Source organism: Chelonoidis abingdonii, chromosome 10 (assembly GCF_003597395.2).
Source record: "Chelonoidis abingdonii isolate Lonesome George chromosome 10, CheloAbing_2.0, whole genome shotgun sequence".
NCBI lineage: Eukaryota > Metazoa > Chordata > Testudines > Testudinidae > Chelonoidis > Chelonoidis abingdonii.
The window spans coordinates 737,045-758,936 of record NC_133778.1 but is presented as its reverse complement, the minus strand read 5'-3'; the positions used below and the strand labels follow the sequence as shown (position 1 = coordinate 758,936).

Below are 21,892 nucleotides of genomic sequence, written 5' to 3'. Positions count from 1 at the left end.
AGGGACCATTACTGTGACCCCTTTGGGGTCCAGACTGTCGTCTGCGGTTGCCTCGACCTCGCCTCCTGCCAAAGTTCTGTCTTGGTCTAGGCGGGGGATAAGGGGGTTGAGGTTGGGTGTGGAAAGATCTTCGCTGAGCCTGTGGTGTATGCATCCTGAGCAAATGCATAATCACCCGATTATCTTTCAGACTCTGTAGCCTACGGTTCGTCTTCTCGGAGAATAGACCCTGGCCATTGAATGGCAAGTCTTGGATAGTGTACTGAAGTTCAGGTGGCAGACCTGACACCTAGAGCCATGATATACGCCTCATGGTGATTCCAGAGGCCACAGTTCTGTCTGCCGAATTGGCAGTGACCAGCGAGGCCTGGAGAGAGGTTCTCGCCACCTTCTTTCCTTCCTCCAATAGTGCCTTAAATTCTTGGCGAGCGTCTTGTGGGACCAGCTCTATGAATTTTCCTACCTCCTCCAAGGTGTTGTAATTATACCTGCTAAGTAGGGCTGGCTGGTTTGCCACCCTGAGTTGTAGGCCCCCCGCGGAGTAGATTTTACGGTCCAACAAATCCATACGCCTAGCCTATCTGGATTTTGGGGCAGGGGCTTGCTGGCCATGGCCCTCCCGTTCATTTACGGATTGTACGACCAGTGAGCAGGGAGGAGGGTGCACATATAAGTACTCGCACCCCTTAGAAGGCACCATGTATTTCCATTCCACTCCTCTGGCCGTGGGCAGAATAGATGCCGGGAATTGCCAGATGGTATCTGCCTTAGCTTGAATCGACCGAATGAACGGCAAGGCCACTCGAGCTGGTGCATCCGCCGACAACATATCTACCACGGGGTCCTCAGCCTCCGGAACCTCTTCCACCTGCAGGTTTATATTCAGGGCGATGCGTCTCAGGAGGTCCTGGTGTGCCCTGAGGTCAATTGGAGGCGGGCCCGATGAGGATGTCCCCGCTACTGCTTCATCCAGGGAAGAAGAAGATGAAAGGCCCGGGACGAGTGGGTCCTGTATGGTCTCCTGATCGTGGGGGACGTCAGGGACCAGTGGGACTTGAGAGTCCGGTGCGTGGGTGGAAGCTTCCTCCATACCCGCAGGAGGAGAGCGGCTGACAGTGGCCTCTGGCACTTGGTGTTCCAATGGAATGGAGCGTGATGTCACTGCGGGTCCACCTTGGGCTTGGTGATATGCCCAAGGTGTTCAGAAGGACCACTGGTGAGGTCCCTGGCCTGGGCCGTGCGTCTCTTGCAAGACTCGGCTGTGTGTGTCTGAATCGCGGTCGTGTGCGCAGGAGGCACTGTTCACGTGTGATGATACCAATGTATGGTGAGACGACCACGGAGGAGCTGAAACCACTTGGGAAGGTTCTCTGCGTCTGGTTGATCCGTCTCCACGCGGCACCGGAGAACGGTACCGAGTGGTGTACCGGTACCGGGAATGAGACCGGGACCTGCGACCGGAGCGGTGCCGGGAGGTTGACCGGGACCTCGAAGCTCTACATCGAGAACGGCTGCGAGAGGCGAGGTGCCGTGAACGGTGCCAGGAGCTGGATCGGTGCTGAGAGTATCGGGTCGGCGAGCATGATCTCGAACGGTGCCGCGAGTACGACCGGTACCAAGATGGAGAGCGGTACCAGGACTGCAAGCAGCGTCGGGACCAGGATCGGAGACCTCGATCGTGACGAGTGCCTTTCAGTGGTGCCAAGCGAGGATGGTCTCATGAGGGGAGGCTTGCCCACTGATTGGATAACCCACACCGGTGGTGCCAGGGGTTGAAATAGCACAGGCTCTGTTAGGGCAATCAGCTCCCTTGCCATCGAGAATGCCTCCAGCGTGGAGGGAACAATAAGCTCAACAACGGCGCGTGCCGGGGAGCTGTCAGGCACCGGACTCGATGGCTCTTGCAAGGCCAGAATCAACGGCGCTGAAGTTGTTGGTGCTGGGCGGTCCGACTTAGGCAGGTGCTCTGACTGCGACGTAGGCACGGGAGTCGCAGGAGTCTTGTGCCTCTTGACCCGTGGGGGGAGAGAGCGGTGCCAGGCAGGCTTCTGGGCCAGCGACGGTTGGTGCCAAGGGGTCTTCGCAGTGCCACTGTGCTCCGATGCTGAAGATGCACTTCTCCCCTGTGTGGACTATCCAGCACTTGGTGCTGAGGGTGGAGGAGTAAGGGCTGCCTCCATCAGGAGCTGTTTGAGACGAAAGTCCCACTCCTTTTTCGTCCGCGGCTTGAAAGCCTTGCAGATGCGGCACTTGTCTGAGAGGTGGGATTCCCCCAGGCACTTAAGGCACGAGTCATGAGGATCTCTTGTCGGCGTCGGCTTGCGACAAGCCGAGCACGGTTTGAAACCCGGTGAACCGGGCATGGGCCCCGGCACCGGGTGAGGGGAAAGGGCTAATCCCCAACCCCTCTTAACTATATACAATAACTACGTTAAAGAACTAATAAAACTAAGTAGAAATGTAGAAAATTGAACTATATACACAATAACGATGAAAGAACTATGAGTAGCTAAGGAGGTGGAGATCAGCTAAGCCGCGCTCCACTGTTCCAACGACCAACACGGGTGGTAAGAAGGACCTGAGGAGCGGACGGGTCGGCTGGGGTATATATCCAGTGCCATGGCGACGCCACTCCAGGGTGCGCCCAGCCGACCCACCGAGTGTTGCTAGGGTAAAAATCGTCCGACGAACGTGCACACAGCGTGCGCACACCTAACTGGAATGGATATGAGCAAGCCTTAGAAGAAGAATTCTCATTTAAATGACACTATATAGCGACAACTCATTTTTCCTGTTGGCTGTGAGAAACAACAACACTACTTGATACCTAGATAGTATTTTATGTTTTCAAAGTGCTATGCAAACTTTAGCTGGCTTTCACAACACCTTAGCTCTGATTCAGCTAAGCACTTAAGCGTGTGAAATCAATGAGACCTAAGCATGTGCATAAATTTAAGTATGGATAACATTTTCAAAAGTGTTTAAGTGACTTAGAAGCCTAAGTACCAGCAGGAGTTAGGCCTGGTCTACAGCAGAAAATTAGGTTGCCATCACTATGTCAAAAATCCACACCCCTTAGCGGTTTAGTTAAACCGACCTAAGGACATATCTACACTACCAACTATTTTAGATTGACTTACAGCTACCACAGCAACTACTGCAGTGGTTCATGTCCATACTGCCCTCCTTCTGTTGGCAGTGTGCTTCCTCACCAAGAATACTTCCACCGACTTAAGGGGGCCTGAGAGCCCAGGATCTCAGCTCTGCGTAGCTCCCTGCTGGGAGCCCATCTGCCCCAACCCCCCCGCCCCTCCGGGCTCTTGGCTCCCTGCTCCCGACTTGGAGCTCCTTGCCTAGAGCCTGAGTGGCTGCCAGGTTCCCAGTGGGGAGCTGAGAGCCCAGTGGGGCGGGGGGGGGCAGTGTGAGCTGGGAGCCTTGGTGTCATGGGACTCCTGGCAGAGAGCGGGGAGTCAGCACAGCAGCTGGACTGGGAGATAGGAACCTGGGGGACAGACAGACTCTAGCTGGAGCCACCCACCCACCCTTGGGTAATAGCTCAAGCTGTGAGCAGCATTCTTGTCAGTTCACAGCTCCAGCACGGAGGCATGAAATTGACAAGAATGACAGCTAACAGCCGATGTAAGAAACTCACAGCGTCCACACAGATGTTGCATCACCCTAACTACATCGACATAAGCCCTACGCCTCTTATGGAGGTGGAGTTATTACGTAGGTGCAGCAGAGCACTTAGATCAGCAGGAACAAGGCTGTAGTGTGGACACTGACATAAATAGGTCGACATAAGCTGCCTTATGTTGACTTAATTCTGTAGTATAGACCAGGCCTAAGTCCCCATGTAGACATCGCTAGGTCCACCTAGCTGCTGCCTCTCAGGGAGGTGGATTACCTCTCCTGTGCAGTCCCTCCTGTCAGAGTAGAAAGTCTCTACAGTGAAGAATTACAGCGGTGCAGCTATGCTGCTGTAGCCTTTTAAGTGTGGACAAGCCCTTAGGCACTTAAGCATGGGAGGTAAAATTTTCAAAAGCTTAAGTGTTTTGCTGAACTGGAGCTTCTGTAAACTAGGCAATCCTCATTCCAATCCCAAGGCCTGACTATATAGAGATGTTTGTACTGGGGTAGCTACACTGATGCAAAACTCCAATGTAGATGCACTGTCTCAATGTAAAATGGGAATTTACCCCTTGGTGGCTTACCGCAATCACAAAACGACAATCCCTGATAGACACAGATAGAAGTTAAGTGACTCACTCAAGGCCACAAAAGGGGTCAGTGGTAGAGCTCAGATTAGAACTCATCTAAATCACTGCTTTTTAGGAGACACTTCTCAGAAGTTACGTTTCTATTCAGCATTATTATAATTTAAAAGGACAACAGGCTTAGTTCCTGATAACATGTGCTGCTTCTTATATACGTGTGACCTGACAGTTCTGACCACATTCAAAAGAAAAAGTCTACATGGGCTGTATAATAATACCAAACTTAGCTCCTTCTTGGGTTTTGCTTTACCGATAACTCAGTTACCACCACAAAACAAAACTAATTAAGCCTAGCTGCCTGGTGGACTGATTTAAATCACCAATTTTAATCAGGATTTAAATAATCAAAATAGGAAACCATGATTTAAATCTTTGATTTTAATACTGTTTTGCATTTGTACTTTTTAGTTATCTTCCTAAAGAAAAGGGTTGATTCTCATTGGTTGGTAACCATTAAAACATGTTGATTTGCAACTAAATATAGCTATTATCCTAACTTTGGTGCTTATTTTGCTAACCAGGAGCATATACTATATTATACATATTTATTTAAGCAATTATATAGTTTAACTTGTATATGTATTTAGATTCTTAAGTTTTATATTTTATGTTAGAAAATGGTGAATATGAATGTTGCATTTCTTATTTGCCAGATGATTTTTTTTTTTTTTTTTTTTTTTTTTTTTTTTTTTTTACTTACAATGCGTGTCAATCTCTATTTGGATGGAAATTCAAATTCAATTAAAAATGTAAAAAACCAGCATTTTACTTATTAAATGAAATTACCTTAAATGTGCTGATATGTAAGAAAAAAAGTTTATCAAAGATGTTTTGGATTTAAAACTAATTTAATGAGCAAAGGGAAGTATTACGTGTAATTAATGAAGAGAACTAATTGTTTCTGGTCACCATATCCTTCAAGATTTTAGAACTAGTAGATCTTATCCTCCCAGCCATAGTTTTTTTTCCATAGATTAGGGAAGGAAAACAAACTTCCCAGCTTTTTCAACTCATAACCAGTTTCTCAACTGTGAATTAATTAGTCCTTGAATTGAACCAGCTGAATAAACTGAAATGAAGAAAATATTCTTTCTGCACCTGAGGCTATTGCTGTAAAAACCTGGTTGAGCATGTCAATAAACGTTGGTTCAAGGTGCTTAGTCAGTGACTTCTGCCAGTTCAGTGATTTGACCTTCTTTAAAACTTGGCAGCAAACACATACCGATACCAAAGTTCAGTTTCACTTTGATCTGATAATATGCTGGTTCTCCTTGGACTTTACCAGCTGTACCTACCATAATAAGTTAGCAGAATTTACTCAGCAGGGTTCTAAACTCTTGCTACCCTGTATCCCTACCTGGATTGCAGATCCTGCTACCTTGTTACAATAAGAACAGATTGTATCCCTACCTGTATTGTAGATCCTGCTACCCTGTCACAATAAGAACAGATTGCTTTTGCTAAATAGCTTATTTCTATATTTTTGTTTTTTAAAGTTATTGCATAAATTAGAAGTACATACCCTCAAGATGCAAGATCAAAACATGATCAAGAAATGTTATTCCCATTATCTATTTAAGATTCTTTTACATCCTGTGTAGAGTATGAATCACAAATGAAGGGAGAAGAGCCAGAGAAACTTACCATGCTTCTCATCACCATCCAGTTCCACTATTGGCTCCTACATAAAACAAGTAAAAGCTTTTAGTTATAAGGAAGCTTACATTGCTGTGATCTAAAGCATGCATGCATTCCAGATAAGAAACTGCTCGAATAAAAAAAAATTGGACAGCATTAAGGGAACTTTGAACACAGATTTGAGCAAAAATGCTAGGGTTTTGTTATATTAACAGACCGTTTCCATTTCTGGCATTTCAGGTAGCTGTGGTGCTGCCTCCACTACAAACTGATCATCTTCATCATCAGAATTCTGTTTGTCTATGATCACATTTGAGATGGCTTTCCCACTGCCATTCCTGAAAGAAAGAATGGAAATTGAAACTATATAGAAATGTTGACCAAATGTTATCCATGACTGAAGAAAGCACACGCCTCTCTCTCTAACACAGTAAAACCTCAGAGTTATGAACCCTTTGGGAATGGAGCTTGTTCACAACTCTGAAATGTTTGTGATTCTGAACAAAACGTTAGGGTTGTTCTTTCAAAAGTTTACAACTGAACATTGACTTAACACAGTTTTGAAACTTTGCTATGCAGAAGAAACACTGATTTTAACCATCTGAATTTAAATGAAGAAAGCACAGGAACGGTTTCCTTGGCTAGTCAATTTTTTTTTTTTTTTTAAACTTTCCCTTTTTTTTTTTTTAGTACACCTCTACCTCAATATAATGCTGTCCTTGGGAGCCAAAAAATCTTACCGTGTTATAGGTGAAACCGCACTATATCGAACTTTCTTTGATACACCAGAGTGCACAGCCCCCCCCGGAGCACAGCTTTACCACGTTATATCCATGTTATATCCAAATTCATGTTATATCAGGTCTCGTTATATTGGGATAGAGGTGTAGTTCACATTTAGCACAGTACTGTACTGTATTTGCTTTTTTTCGTCTTTGCTGCTGCCTGATTGCATACTTCTGATTCCAAATAAGGTGGGCAGTTGACTGGTAAGTTCGTAACTCTGATGATTGTAATTCTGAGGTTCTACTGTTCTACTTCCTAATCTAATTTATGCCATTTTCAATTGCAGTCCAACTTTAATTTGCAGTCTATAAGTATCTCCACAGGGAACAAATATTTAATACCAGGCTCTTCAATCTAGTAGAGAAAGATCCAATAGCTGGAAGCTGAAGCTAGATAAATATCGACTGGCAGTATTAAGGTGAAAATTCTTAAAGGTGAGAGTAATTAACCACTGGAACACTTGACCAGGAGTTGTGGTGGATTCTCCATCGCTGACAATTTTTAAATCAGGACTGGATGTTTTTCTAAAAGATATGCTCTAAGAATGTTTTGAGACGTTCTATGGCCTCTTTTATGCAGTGTTGCGGTAGCCATGTTGGTCCAAGGATATCAGAGAGACAAGGTGGGTGAAGTAATCTCTTTTATTGGACCAACTTCTGTTGGTGAGAGAGAGACATGCTTTCCAATGTACTGAGAGCTCTTCCTCAGGTTTGGGAAACTTACTCAGAGCCTTGGAATACATGAATCTATGAAGACAGAGGTACTGCCCAGGCATTCCGGTTCTTTGTCAAGTGGTTAAAGACATTTGTTTTAGGTGTGCCCATGCATAGCTCACTGAAGTTAGAGATTTTTGCCTAGCAGTAACTGTAGAGGTGGCACTTATGCCCTTTTTGTCAGTGCCCCTCCCATGATTATGTAAGGGCAGCAACCCCCGCCCCCCCGCTCAGTTCCTTCCTACTGCCAGCAGCTAGCACTTGGTGTGACCTTACTTCACACTTGCCTTCACTGTTTTCTGTGATCTTTTTTGTATATAAAGTAAAACCTGCCTTAGCAACCACCTCTGAAGAGAGATTAGCTGTCACAGGTGACTACTTTAAGAGAGCACGGAATGTTTCCCCCCCCTATAATTTAACTGTGAAGAAAATGTGAAGAGCGATGACCTGTCATTTGCAACCAACGACCACATTTTCTTACTCCGATCTATAAAAACAAACCTGTAGAAGAAACCAATCTTCCTTACTTCCAGCAGCTGCTGCTCTCCGGTGTGCAAACCTTTGTACAGAGACCACCTCTTACAAGCAACCACTTTTGCTAACTTTCACGAGTGGTCACTCTTGGCGGGTTTTACTGTAGTTAGTAGTAATACTTTTAGTCTGTAGTAGTTAGACAGGTGTTTTTCCCCTCTGGGATGCTCTCCTGTAATTTAAACATTGTCCTCTTTATGGGGTAGCCATCCCCAACAGCAACACCCACACTTATGTGCCTCAGAGAAGGGCACATGAAGGAAAGGCACTTCACCTGTAACTCCTTTAAGAAGAGAACTCAGGTGGCTAGAGACTTCAGATTAAAGCAGCAAGCAGCTTCTTGAGCAGGCCAAGAGGCTTGCCTCAGTAATAGGAACAATCAAGGAATGTCTGGCTCCTAAAAAAGCACCTGACTTCTTGACTGAGCTCGGATTCCTTGCCAGCAAAGAAGAGGGAATGCTCTCCTTCATCAGGTCCCCCAAGAAAAAGAACCCAGAAAATGGACTGGGGGCATTCCAGACTACAAAGAGGTTCATCTTCTCTGTGTAGGGAAAGTACCAACTAGCCCAATGAGTCTGCGGGTACGTGGGCTAAAGCTCGGCTGTCAACTCTCTCAACAGTTCCATTGCAGGACCAGAGATACTCCATACTGTCAACTCTGGTACTGCCTTGGGGACATCTGAGGAATCCAGTACTAAGGAACATTGTCTGTTTCCACACCAATTGTGTACCAGGCAGCAGATTTGCTGTGCCTGCCTGTCCTGACTTGCTGCTTATTCAGGAGCATTTGACTGCAGTAGTTTTATCTGTGGTGTCCTGCCTAGTGGGCAGAATTACTGTTATTTACAGCAACGTCCTCCACCCTGCAGTTTACCTACGGTCCAGAGATTCAGCCGTCTTCCTCATTGGCACTGACGGCATCGCTAATGGGGACAGAATCTTTGATACAGACATTGATTACAATGTAGTCTGCATCTTGCAGGCCTGAGACCAGCTTCAATGTGTGCTCTAGGGCCAAATATGAGTGTCAGGCTGGTACAAGCGGACAAGAAGCCATTGACTGTTCCTCCTGTACTAATGACAATGTCAGGTTGGAACATAGATGATGCAGGGCATTTCGTGGCCCCATCAGGAGCAGCTCCCCTGCCACCATCAGATTATCTGGAAGGATCCTCAAAGTGAAGTTTGAAAGCATCTCACTCTGCTTCCTCCTATCGCTTTCAATCCTGAAGGTCATTGAGACAATGGGAATCATGGTCAGTACTGGGATTGGTACCATTTCCATCATAGAGACAAGTGCCCCTGGCTTAGTTCTTACTGGCCTCCGATGCCATATCCTTATCTGCAATGGCCGCCATGGAATCTCTTGGAAATCTCCCAGTTGGCTAAGTCCCAGCCATCTGCTCATTCTAGAGCATGATCACCTGTACCATTGGTAGCGTCCCTCCAGGAACCACTGATTCTGCAGCCACTAGCTGAGGCAGTTCCATCTGCACTGGAGCTTCCTGAATCTGACTGTCAGATGCTATCCCACAAGGAATTCTGTCTGTCCCACCTCCATCTTCCTCCTTGTCACCAGATGATGTAATGGTGCCAGAGACCTCATCTTCAGTACTGGAAGATTTCAGGTCACTATAATAACTGCTCAGAAACATAGCATTGGCCTTAAGTATTCATGACAAGTTTGTTCAGAAAAACACCCATAAACTGCTGGATATCCTCCAGCCATGGCTCCTGTGAGAGAAGCCATCTCTATAAACAAAGTGATATTACAGCCTGCAAAATTGTATGAAATATGCTGGCTTTGTTAACGCTCACAACAAAACTCACTAATAGATATTATGTGCCTATGCAGGGTTTTGAACGCTTTTTCCCTCATCCAGCTCCAAACTCCCATGTTGTGATGGCAGCAAATGAGTGAGACAGACAGGGGAGATATATGTCTATGTGTAAAGAAAGACAACAGAAAAGGTAAGATTTGATGGGGAGGGAGATCTATTGGACTTCATTCTTGCAAATTGCATATTACCAACCAGAAAGCTCTGTGGCCAAGGTATGGTTTTTGTGAACTGGGACACTATGTCCAAAGTTGAGGATAAATTACCAGAATCCTCCAGAGCAGAGTTCAAAGCCTTTGTTACAGAAGGCCCGTTAGTGGCCAAGACATCCTTACAGTTAGTTTTGGATCTAATTTTAGACAAACCACCCATCGTCTCCTGTCTGAGTGAACAATCTATTTGACTTAAGTTTTGAGAGCATGGCTCCAGTTGTGATCATCATATCCCAGTCCCATCTATTCAGGAACAGGTTCTATAGTGCTCAGGAGACAATAAACTATGGGTCCTAACCATTGTGGGATTGCGTTATGCCATTAATATCCTATCCCCCTACTCTGTACTTTTCAGGGAGCCCTCTCACGAGTCATTGCTTTTGTGACAGGTACAAACCCTGTGCGCTCTGGGGGGCTGTGGAACAGGTTCCTCACCGTCTTTGCAGAAAAGGATTTTAGTCCCTGCACTTCCTGACCCCCAAGTCCAAAGGAGGAATGACACCTATCTTTGATATCCTTGGTCACAACAAATTCATCTAGTACATTTTTCCCATGCCAGTTGTTCCAAACAATTCAGCATCTTCATTGAGATCACTATTCGCATTCTTCACAAATGATCCGTGTAAGCCTGTGGTTACTGGACCATACAGCAGCCTACAAGTACATGGTGCAACATGCAAGACTGAACCTTAGACTAACTTCAGCTACCACTGAAGAGGACTATCACCCAAGTTGCTAGCCACTGGACACTACTGTCTGAGTGCCGCCAGAGATATGTGACTCATTACAATGGTAGACAGAATACAACACGTGTCAGGAAGTCCCCTTTGCTCACCCTTCACCAACCAGAACAGTATTTGCCAATGCCTCCACAACAGGTTGGAGAACACATCTAGGAAGCAAGTATCAGAGGGGTAGCCATGTTAGTCTGGATCTGTAAAAAGCAATAAAGAGTCCTGTGGGTATTCATCCACGAAAGCTTATGCTCCAATATATCTGCTCGTCTGTAAGGTGCCACAGGACTCTTTGTTGCTTTTTACATCTAGGAATGTTACAAGTTCATGGTTTGTGGTAAGAACAGGAACCTTCCGTTATATCAACATGCTGGAACTTCAAGCAACATACAATGCCTGCTGGGCTTTTCGGAACCACTTCCTGGGAGCAGCGATACATATTCTCACAGACAACACCACTGCAATGATAAGCAAGCAGGTGGGATCCAGCTTTATCAAGAGGCAATAAAGTTCTGACACCGCTGCATCAAGGACGGTGTAGTGCACTGGTTACCTGCCCCTGTCCTGAGGGCTTTAAAAAGTGGCCTGGGGGGAGCTTGAAAGCTGCAGCTTTAAAAGCTGGGCTGATTGGGGAAGCGGCCACAGATGGGCCACACCCTAATCAGGCCACATCTGGCTTGTATAAAAAGGCCAGGGAAGCCAGGAGCAAACAGTCTCCCTCTGCCTGTAGAGGGAGAAGGGCCTGGCTGCAGGGAGCTAGAAACAGGGTATCTGAGTGGAGCAGGGCTGGGGAAAGGCAGAGGAGCTGGGGAGCTCCTGCCTGGAAAGCCCCAGGCTGCGACCTAGCATAAGGCCAAGAGGTACAGGGGGTTGCAGTGGGCAGCCCAAGGGGTAGGCAAAGGCAGCAGGTCCAAACCCCTTTGGCTATGAGGAGTGGCTGATATTGCAGTCTGCCCCAATGAACGGGAGCTAGATGGAGACTGTGCAGCAGCCAAAACTGAGGCAAAATGGAGATAGTGAGTTGGGGATTCCCCAGGGACGGGAGACCCAGATAAAAGGGCATCAGGGTCCAGAGAGGGACACGGGGGCCAAGAGGACAGGTGGCTCACCGGCCGGCAGAGGACGCTCCTGGCTGGAAAAAGAGCTAATTCCCTAAGAGGTGCCGCAGGGGTGAGTCTGCTCCTCTACAGATGGTATTACACCCACAGCAGCTTACTTGCCAGGCTCTCAGAACCAGCTAGTCAAGTAGCTCCACAGGGCTTTCTCGGACAACCACGAGTTGTCCCTAAAGAACAGTGTGCTGATATCTATTCAATTGACCTATTTGTGACAAAAGGACAACGGGAAATGTCAGTTCTGTTTTCAAGCAGGGCTTGGCCTGGGATCCCTTACCAAAACATTACAAGTGAATTGTAGGAGGGACCTGATGTATCCCTTTCCTCCTATCCCTCAGATTAACAATAAGATTAACAGTAAGAATTTTAGATATACGTTGGGGACGCATCAGTTGGAAACGACGGAGGAGGAGAAGGACCTTGGGGTATTGGTTGATAGCAGGATGACTATGAGCCGCCAATGTGATATGGCTGTTAAAAAAGCAAATGCGGTGTTAGGATGCATCCGGCGAGGTATTTCCAGCAAGGAGAAGGAGGTGTTAGTGCCGTTATATACGGCGCTGGTGAGACCCCACCTGGAATATTGTGTGCAGTTCTGGTGTCCCATGTTTAAGAAGGATGAATTCAAACTGGAACAGGTTCAGAGACGGGCTACTAGGATGATCCGAGGAATGGAAAATCTGCCTTATGAAAGGAGACTCAAAGAGCTTGGCTTGTTTAGCCTGGCCAAAAGAAGGCTCCGGGGGGATATGCTTGCTCTATATAAATATATCAGGGGGATTAACGTTAGGGAGGGAGAGGAATTATTTAAGTTTAGTACTAATGTAGGCACGAGGACGAATGGGTACAAACTGGATATTAGGAAGTTTAGACTTGAAATTAGACGAAGGTTTCTAACCATTAGGGGAGTGAAGTTCTGGAACAGCCTTCCGAGGGAAGTAGTGGGGGCAAAAGACTTATCTGGCTTTAAGACTAAGCTTGATAAGTATATGGAGGGGATGATATGATGGGATAGTTTAATTTGGGCAATTGATCTTGGATTATCAGCAGATAAGTCTGCTCAATGGTCTGTGAGGGGATGTTGGATGGGATGGGATCTGAGTTACTGCAGAGAATTCTTTCCTGGGTGCTGGCTGGTGAGTCTTGCCCACATGCTCAGGGTTTAGCTGATCGCCATATTTGGGGTCGGGAAGGAATTTTCCTCCAGGGCGGATTGGCAGGGGCCCTGGAGGTTTTTCGCCTTCCTCTGCAGCGTGGGACATGGGTCGCTTGCTGGTGGATTCTCTGCAGCTTGAGGTCTTCAAACCACAATTTTGAGGATTTCAATAACTCAGTCATGGGTTAGGGGTTGTTATAAAAGTGGATGGGTAGGGTTCTGTGGCCTGCCTTGTGCAGGAGGTCAGACTAGATGATCATATTGGTCCCTTCTGACCTATGAGTCTATGAGTCTATGAGATTTATCTTCAAACTGAAACATACCAAACTGATTCTGATTACACCAACATGGCCAAAGTAATGTTGGTTTTCTGACCACTCTCTCTCTCGAACTGACAAGTCTCTACCCTATTCTTCGCAACCTGCTGACTCATCACTGACAGGTAAACTGCTGACTGTCAGATGAACAACAACTCACTGCATGGATGCCGCAGGGCTAAATGAGAAGGGACAATTCCTGGAAGCAGTTAGGGAAATTCTGCTTAGTAGTAGAAAACCAGTTACAAGGTCCACCTATTTGTCTAAACAGAAACAGTTTTTGATTTGGACAACATCCAAGCAAATTCAGCCCACGTCAGCTTGGATTCAGGATATTTTTGGATTATTTGCTGCATTTGACATCTTCAGGTCTAGCTTTTCTCTCTCTGAATGCTCATTTGGCTATGATCTCAGTTTTCCATCCTCCCATCCAAGGAAAGTCAGTATTCTCAAACCCCATGACAGTGGGATTTCTCTTAAGGCTACTGTTCTCCTTCAGCTGGCAGTGCTAAAGGGCCTGCAGTTCGAGCCGATAGCAACATGTTTATTGGCTCTCTTCTCACATCTGCAAGATGAGGGAACAAGATACAAGCCTTAATGGCAGATCCTTGTACACTCAATTCTTCAAGAACAAGGTGGCTTTAAGACCACATTTAAAATTTTGTCCAAAGTGGTACCTCCGTTTCACTTTAAACAGGTTATTTACTTACCTATATTTTTTTCTAAACCACATTCACGGGCAGATGAACAACATCTATATCCCTTAAATGTCAGGCCGTGCTTAGCATTCTATTTAGAAGGGAGGGGTAGCTCAGTGGTTTGGGAATTGGCCTGCTAAACCCAGGGTTGTGAGCTCAATCCTTGAGGGGGCCACTTAGGGATCTGGGGCAAAAATCTGTCTGGGGATTCGTCCTGCTTTGAGAAGGGGGTTGGACTAGATGACCTCCTGAGGTCCCTTCCAACCCTGATATTCTATTAAATCTATGAAAGGACTGAACAGATTTATACATCATCTTGACTATTCATACCCTATGTGAGCAGATGAAAGGACAACTGGTCTGCACTCAGACCACTTCGAAATGGATAACTGCTCGTATTACCCAAACTCCTGAAGTTGCTCATATGACATCCCTTCAGTCATTATGGGCTCATTCAATGAGAGATCAAGTGACATCAACTGGATTCCTCAGCGATATTTCAATACTGGTTATCTGCAGGTCAGTGACATGGTCTTCTGTGCATACTTTTGCTAAACATCATGCTATCACTACAGTGTCGAGATCGGATGAAAACTTTGGGACGGCAGTTCTGCACTCATTGTTTAAATAGACTCTGATCCTCACCTCTTGCTCAAACTGCTTGAGAGTCACCTGAATGGAATACATGTCTGCAACCACTTGAAGAAGAGAAGACAGTTACTTACCGGCATCGTAACTGTTGTTCTTTGACATGTGAGTGTATACATATATTCCACACCCCACCATCTGATCCCTCAGCACTGGAGTCTCCAGCCTGGGGTTTCAGTGCAAAGAAAGGGAAGAGGGGTCGGGGTGGCAATGCCATATAGCCATGGTAGGGATGTGAAGGAAAAGGCATGAATGCCACTTCTACAGGTAGTGCTAGGTGCACAAACACCTGAGTGGAATACATGTCAGCACTCACATCTCAAAGAACAACAGTTATGATACAGGTAAGTAACTGTCTTTTATTTGGCCGCAGAAATAATCTTTCTTTCTTTTAACCATCAACTTGCTTTTCTGGATTAGAGGAAGTTAGCATTTATCAGATGCTTATCATTTTGGTAATTAGGAATAGTTTCAAAAGACACCTTCAGCATTCTGAGGCCATGGTCTGTTCACTGCATAGACAGACCTTTTCTAGGCTTATTTTAGATTAGCATTATAAGATTTATTGTTCCAGAGTTTGCAACAGCTGATCATTTTATCTGCTTTTCAAAGCTTCTGATACCACAGTTCAGTTTCACTTTGTTCTGACAATATACTGGTTCTGCAGAAACAATAAGACCAGGATACCAAATCTTAACATTTTCTAAGCTGAGGCCATGTACAGTGTGTATATTTTAGTATCATTGTTGTGAGTGAGTGTCACATGGCACACCTAGGAATGTTTATTCTGCATCACACACACACACACACTCTCACTCACTCCCCTTCCCTTACCTCTCTGGAAGTAAAACCTCTGTACTTTCTTGTCGTTTTATCCGGGGGGGAGCTGGCCTTGCACTATTGGGACGTGGTGGTCTTCTAGAATAAACATAGGATTTTTCATTTATAGCTGCAAAACGAACTACTAATACATGTCCATGGAAGTTACTAGTTTATAGTAGGGCTGTCGATTAATCAGTTAACTCATGCAATTAAAGTGAAAATATTAATCGCAATTAAAAAATTAATCATGATTAATCACAGTTTTAATCGCACTGTTAAATTATAGAATATCAGTTGAAATTTATTAAATATTTTGGATGTTTTTCTCCATTTTCATATATATTGTATTGTGTTGTAATTGAAATCAAACTGTACATTATTTTTCATTCCAAATATTTGCATTGTAAAAATAAAAGAAATAGTATTTTTTCAGTTCACCTCATACAAGTACTGTAATGAAATCTTTGTCTGTGAAAGTGCAATTTACAAATGTAGATTTTTTTTTTTGTTACACAACTGCACTCAAAAACAAAACAATGTAAAACTTAAGAGCCTACGAGTCCATTCAGTCCTACTTGTTCAGCCAATAGCTAAGACAAACAAGTTTGTTTTCATTCACAGGAGATGTTGTTGCATTCTTCTGATTTACAACATCGCCAGAATGTGAGAATAGGCATTTGCATGGCACTTGTGTAGCTGGCATTACAGGGTATTTACATGACAGATACAACTTAGATAATGTTTTCACCCCTCTTAGCCATAACTGATTTGTTCCCTTCATGCTTAGGCCACAATTCCAGAGGACATGCTTCCATGCTGATGACGCTCGTTATAAAAAAACTGTTCATTAAATTTGTGACTGAACTCAAGGGAGAACTGTATGCCTCCTTATCTGTTTTACCTGTGTTCTGCAATGTATTTCATTTTATAGCAGTCTTGGATGATGACCCACCACATGTTCATTTTAAGAACACTTTCACTGCAGATTTGACAAAACACAAAGAAGGTACTAATGTGAAATTTCTAAAGATAGCTACAACACTTGACCCAAGGTTTAAGAATCTGAAGTGCCTTCCAAAATCTGAGAGGGATGAGATGTGGGGCATGCTTTCAGAAGTCTTAAAAGAGCAACACTCCGATGCAGAAACTACAGAACCTGAACTATTGAAAAAGAAAATCAACCTTCTGTTGGTGGCATCTGACTCAGATGATGAAAATGAACATGTGTCAGTCTGCACTGCTTTGAATTGTTATTGAGCAGAACCTATCATCAGCATGGTGGCTGAAGCATGAAGGGACATATGAATCTTTAGCACATCTGGCACCTAAATATCTTGTGACGTCAGCTACAACAGTGCCACAAGAATACAATGTCTCCTGAAAGTGAGAACAGGCAAACAAGAAGCGGGCAGCATTATCTCCTGCAAATGTAACCAAACTCGTCTGTCTGAGCGATTGGCTGAACAAGAAGTAGAATTGAGTGGACTTGCAGGCTCTAAAATTTTACATTGCTTTGCTTTGTTTTTGAATCCAGGTTTTTCTGTACATAATTCTACATTTGTAAGTTCAACTTTCATGATAAAAAGATTACACTACAGTACTTATATTAGGTGAACTGAAAAATACTATTTCTTTTGTTTTCTACACTGCAAATACTTGTAATCAAAAATAAAGTGAGCACTGTACACTTTCTATTCTGTGTTGTAATTGAATATATATGAAAATGCAGAAAACATCCAAAAATAAACAATAATAGAATATCATTTATTTAAACAGTGTGATTACCTGTAATTATTTTTTTTTAATTGCTTGACAGCTCTAGTTTATAGGAAAACACAAACTGAACTTTACAAATCTTAAGTGTTGTGCCTGTAAAACAACTTCTCTCCTGGTCTCACAAAAATAGTAAGTATTGTGATCAGACTATGAAGCAACGTAGAGAATGTGTTCCATAAATCAATAAACAGTGATCCTTTGCACAATAACCTTTTGCATCTATTGGCAATCCAAATCTTTTGCACCAGCTGAACGTCTGGCACACCCTGTCAATAATACAGCTATGATCTGCTGCTCTATGTTTAGCTTGACTTTGAACTGCAGCAGCTGCATCAAATTCAGCATAACAATAGAAATCTTAATGTAAAAGGGACAGGTCGGTTTTGGCTCCAACTACAAGAAAAGAGTTACTAACTTATTCCACAATTGTTTTTCTTCAAGATGTGTTGCGCATGTCCATTCCATTCTTGGTGTGTGTGTGTGCCCCAAACACAGTTGTCAGAAATTTTCCCTCAGTGGTACATCAAGGCAGCTCAAGGGCCCTCTGCTGCTGCGTGCCACGGCATGTAGGTATAAAGAGCAGAGCCGTTGTGATCCTTCACAGTTCCTTCTTGCCAGAAAAACTCCGATGGAGAGGAGTAGAAGGATGGGTCATAGACTGGACATGTGCAACACATCTTGAACAACAACAGTTATGGAACAGGTAAGTAACCGTTTTTCCTTCTTAGAGTGACTGCACAAGTGCATTCCAGTCTTGGTGGCTCATAAGCCATGAAAACAGATTGTGGGATTAGAACCTATCTGAACAACAACTGAAGGACAAGCTTCGTCTCTTGATTTCTGAGTGATGGCATAATGGGAAATACACATGTGCAACGAAGACCAAGATGCTGCCTACAAATGTCTAGGTTAGCCAGGAAAGTCGCAGAAGCCTCTTGCAATCTTGTCAAATGTGCTGCCAAAACGTAGCACAAGAGAATACACAAGGCTATCCAAGATGATATTCTCTAAGAAGAAACTGGGAGTCCCTTCATTCTCGCTGAGATCACCACAAAGAGCTGGGAATAGAGACAGAACTGTTTGGACCTGTCAAGGGCAAATGCTAATGCTCTCCAGACATCCAAAGCATGGAGCCTTTTCCCCATTTTTATTTGTGTGTGGTCTGGGGGAAGAAATGAAGGTATGTAAATCGCTTGGTTGATAAGGAAGCTAGATACTGTGGCTGAGACAAACTTTGGGTGAGAATGCAGGTACATTTCATCTTTAAACAAAACAGTATGAGGAGGGCCAGACAACAGGCAGGGCCTGCAGCTCCCCTCCCCTCCTACCTAGCAGAAGTCACAGACAGCGAAAAATGCTACCTTCATTGAAATGTGCAGTAAAGAGCAGGTAGCTAAAGGCTCAAAAGGCCAATTAAATGTTTAGATCCCATTAGGGAATAGGATCTTGTTCCTCAAGATACATCTTTCCAAGTCTTTCAAACATCTTCTTGACATTCTATTACAAAAGACAGAGCAGTTATCCACCTGAGAGAGTAAGGCCTAGATAGCTGCTAAGTAGACTTTGACGGAACTAACAGAACAAACCTTGCTGTTTCAAAGACTGGTTTGGCATCCTCAATTGCACTACCAAAATGGTTGCTTAGCAACCCCAAGGCACTTAGATGGACCAGGAAAAGCTGAAGCAGTAGCAAGAGCCAGTCTGCGTCTATAACTCCTATTCATTTTCCTCTATATATCCTGGTAAGCTGTAGAAGTGGAGTAGCTGTGGTACAGCTGAGGACAAAAGTGCTTCCTAGACTTCAGAGTGATCTTAGACTCCTTTAAGCTGTGAAGTTTATTATCAGTCTGAGATGAAAAGAGGGATGACCTTTAAATAGCAGGTCCCACAGAGTCTGCTGAACCTTCTGCGGCAACTCCTAAGACTGTAGACATGAGCACCTGGGTATGGTGATGGCAGAGGCAATGGTCCTAGCACTTCAATCTGCCATGTCCAAACCAGCCTGAAGTGACATTCTTGCCCTTCACTTTCTTTCATCTACCAGTGAAAGGAACTCCTGCTTAGCATCCTCAGCCAACTTGTTTCAAGATCCCAACAAGGGAAGTCAGGGCCTAGAGTCAGAGCAAGGGCAAACGTGAGGCTAGAAACAGCAGAGGAGTTTGGAGTGAGGGCCAGGCCAGGGTTGATAACAAGGGTCAGAGTCTGAATTAGGAGGCAAAGTCTATGTCAAGCAAAGGTTTAAGCCAGGAATTCAAGACTAAGGAGCAAGAATGGTCGTGGCAGCTACAGAAGATCCACGCTGTTGCCTGGACACTTCCTGGAACTACCCTTGGGTTTATATAGGGCAAGGAGCCAATTGGGAGCTGTGGGGCTGCCGTCTGTCAAATCTCTGAGGCAGAACTTCCCATTGTCTATGTCCACAGTGGGTCATGGGAAGCGGAGCGCAAGTTGATTGCAGCTATCGCTTAGTGGTAGCCAGGAGATGTCATCTGCCTGGTAGTTCTACAGGCCCAGGTTCTAGATGCATGAGGCCTTACAACTTGTCCTTAAATTTCAGAATGGCATCCCAGATATTAAAGTCATATCGCCCTAATAAAGCCTTCTGGTTAGTGAGTCTAAGCTTCAGAGTGGTAGCCGTGTTAGTCTGTACCAGCAAAAACAACGAGGAGTACTTGTGGCACCTTAGAGACTAACAAATTTATTTGGGCATAAGCTTCCTTGGGCTAAAACCCACTTCATCAGATGCATGCAGTGGAAAATACAGTAGGAAGATATAAAAAAAAAAAAAAAAATTCCCCTCTCACCCCTATGGGTGGTATGTGTCTTCCTCAACCTCGGGTTCTCTACCAGAGGCCTGGGAGTTTGAGGGTTCTGCGCATTATCTTAGCTGTTCCTAGCACTGCACTCTTCTGGACAGAGAGCTCTGATGTTGGCCTGGATCGTGGAGCCCACAACACCAGCTTAGGAGTCACAGCCCCGATGCGCCACCACGCCACGGACCAACTTGGCCTTCACTTTCCGACATCCTCTGCTAGTCCTCTCAGGCCCTGTACTATCTCCCCCACGTTCTCAGAGCCTTCTCCTGAGTGCTTGTAACTTGCACGCATACACCACCATGAGAGAGTCTGAATGGCGGGTTCTGGTCCTCCTATTACCGGACGATATTTTTGTTTTTTCGTTTTGGTGATGTTTGGAGTGTCGGTTTTTGTGTGTCTTCGTTTCTTTGGTCGCCATTCAGCCTGGCCTTGTTTTCAGTGTAGTTGTCTGTCCTGTCTATTACCGACGATTGTCTGGTTGATTGGCCAGTTACCGCCTGTCGTCTGGGGATCGGGAAGTCCCACAGAACTTAGCCCTGCTATTCTCCACAACCTTCTGTGAATCCCCATCTGGTCTTGGAGGGGCTACCCATACGCTGTGCAGATGTTCTGTACACAATCCAGCCACTTGGTTGTGCCGTTCAAGGTATGCTGTCCTGCCTGCATCTTACACCTGCCACTATGTGTTGGCTCTCTGAGGCTCTCTGCACAGTCTGCACCTGGTCCTCTCTAGTGTGGTAGACCCCTGCGCTCTAATGGATCTGGTGCTCAGGTGCCGTTCTGCTTGCATGATCAGTGCCTCCGTGCTGTCTTTAGTCCAGCCTTTCCAGCCACTGGTAGGATTTCCCAATGCACCACCTCAGCTATCTGTCGATGGTACATCCATGCAGGGTCTTGTCTGCCATGGCACTTCTCCTGCTTGGTCTTCCTCCCATGCCTGCTGCTGCCTCAGGCATTCCTCAGCAGCTCATCTGGGGCCATCTTACTGATATACTCCTATGTTCCGGGTCGCCAGGACAGTGCTTTGATGCTCACCAAGCCCCGCCCGCCTTCTTCCGGCTGGTATACAGTCTCTGGTGTTGGACTTGGGTAAACCTCCATGCATTTGAGGAGCTTCCAGGTCTTCACATCGGCAGCCTCCATGTCCTCCTTTGGCTCAGCTCAATACTGGAGGTGTATCTGATGAACACGGCCAGGCGGCGATCGCTGCATGTGCGTGGATTTTGTTCTTCCACTGAGCTGCTCTCACCTTCTTATCCTTGGTGATACATTTGAGTGCTGTCTCCTTGCCCTCCCACGGTTCCAGTGACTGGGGAGCCAAGGTATTTACTGGTCTATGTCTGCTAGTGGCCCGCGATAGTCCACCCATCACGACTATCCCTCTCTCACTACCATCCGCACACTTTCCAGTTCCGAATGACATCCCCGATAGCCTCACTGTAAGATCCTGCAGTGGATAGCTGAGGTCAGTCTCGTTCATCTAGCATATAACAGCGATGTCATCATGAGAGAGGCCGAGATTCCACTCCTGAAAACCCTGTAAGGACCCCGTACCATCTTGTGATTCGGCCGGGTTTAAGCCTAAGCAGAACAGCAGTGGGGACAAGTGCATCACCTTGTATATGCCGGCACCTGTGGATGGCCACTTTTGTCAAGCTGCCTTGAGTTGGACTTCCAATGGCTTCCATGGTCTTAGTTCCGTTGACTTGTATAGCGCCATACTTCACAATACACTGTGCGGCATTGAGTCACACTTCCGTAGTCAATCAGGCTGTGCCAGATTGGTCCGTCTAACCTTGAGTCTTGGGGCGACGG

At 45.3% G+C, this 21,892-nt stretch overlaps 1 protein-coding gene across 2 annotated transcripts in view; it reads right to left on the bottom strand.

Annotated features, from left to right (window-relative positions):
• The window catches only part of TRAF3IP1 (TRAF3 interacting protein 1), a 134,099-nt gene that overhangs the window by 35,418 nt on the left and 76,789 nt on the right, over positions 1-21,892 (bottom strand). For both annotated transcript variants that reach the window (XM_075069854.1, XM_075069852.1), the window contains 3 exons: positions 15,498-15,581; positions 6,133-6,253; positions 5,922-5,958 (listed from right to left, as the gene is read on the bottom strand). In XM_075069854.1, coding sequence (XP_074925955.1) covers positions 5,922-5,958; positions 6,133-6,253; positions 15,498-15,581 — 242 coding nt within the window. The remainder of the gene's footprint in view (positions 1-5,921; positions 5,959-6,132; positions 6,254-15,497; positions 15,582-21,892) is intronic.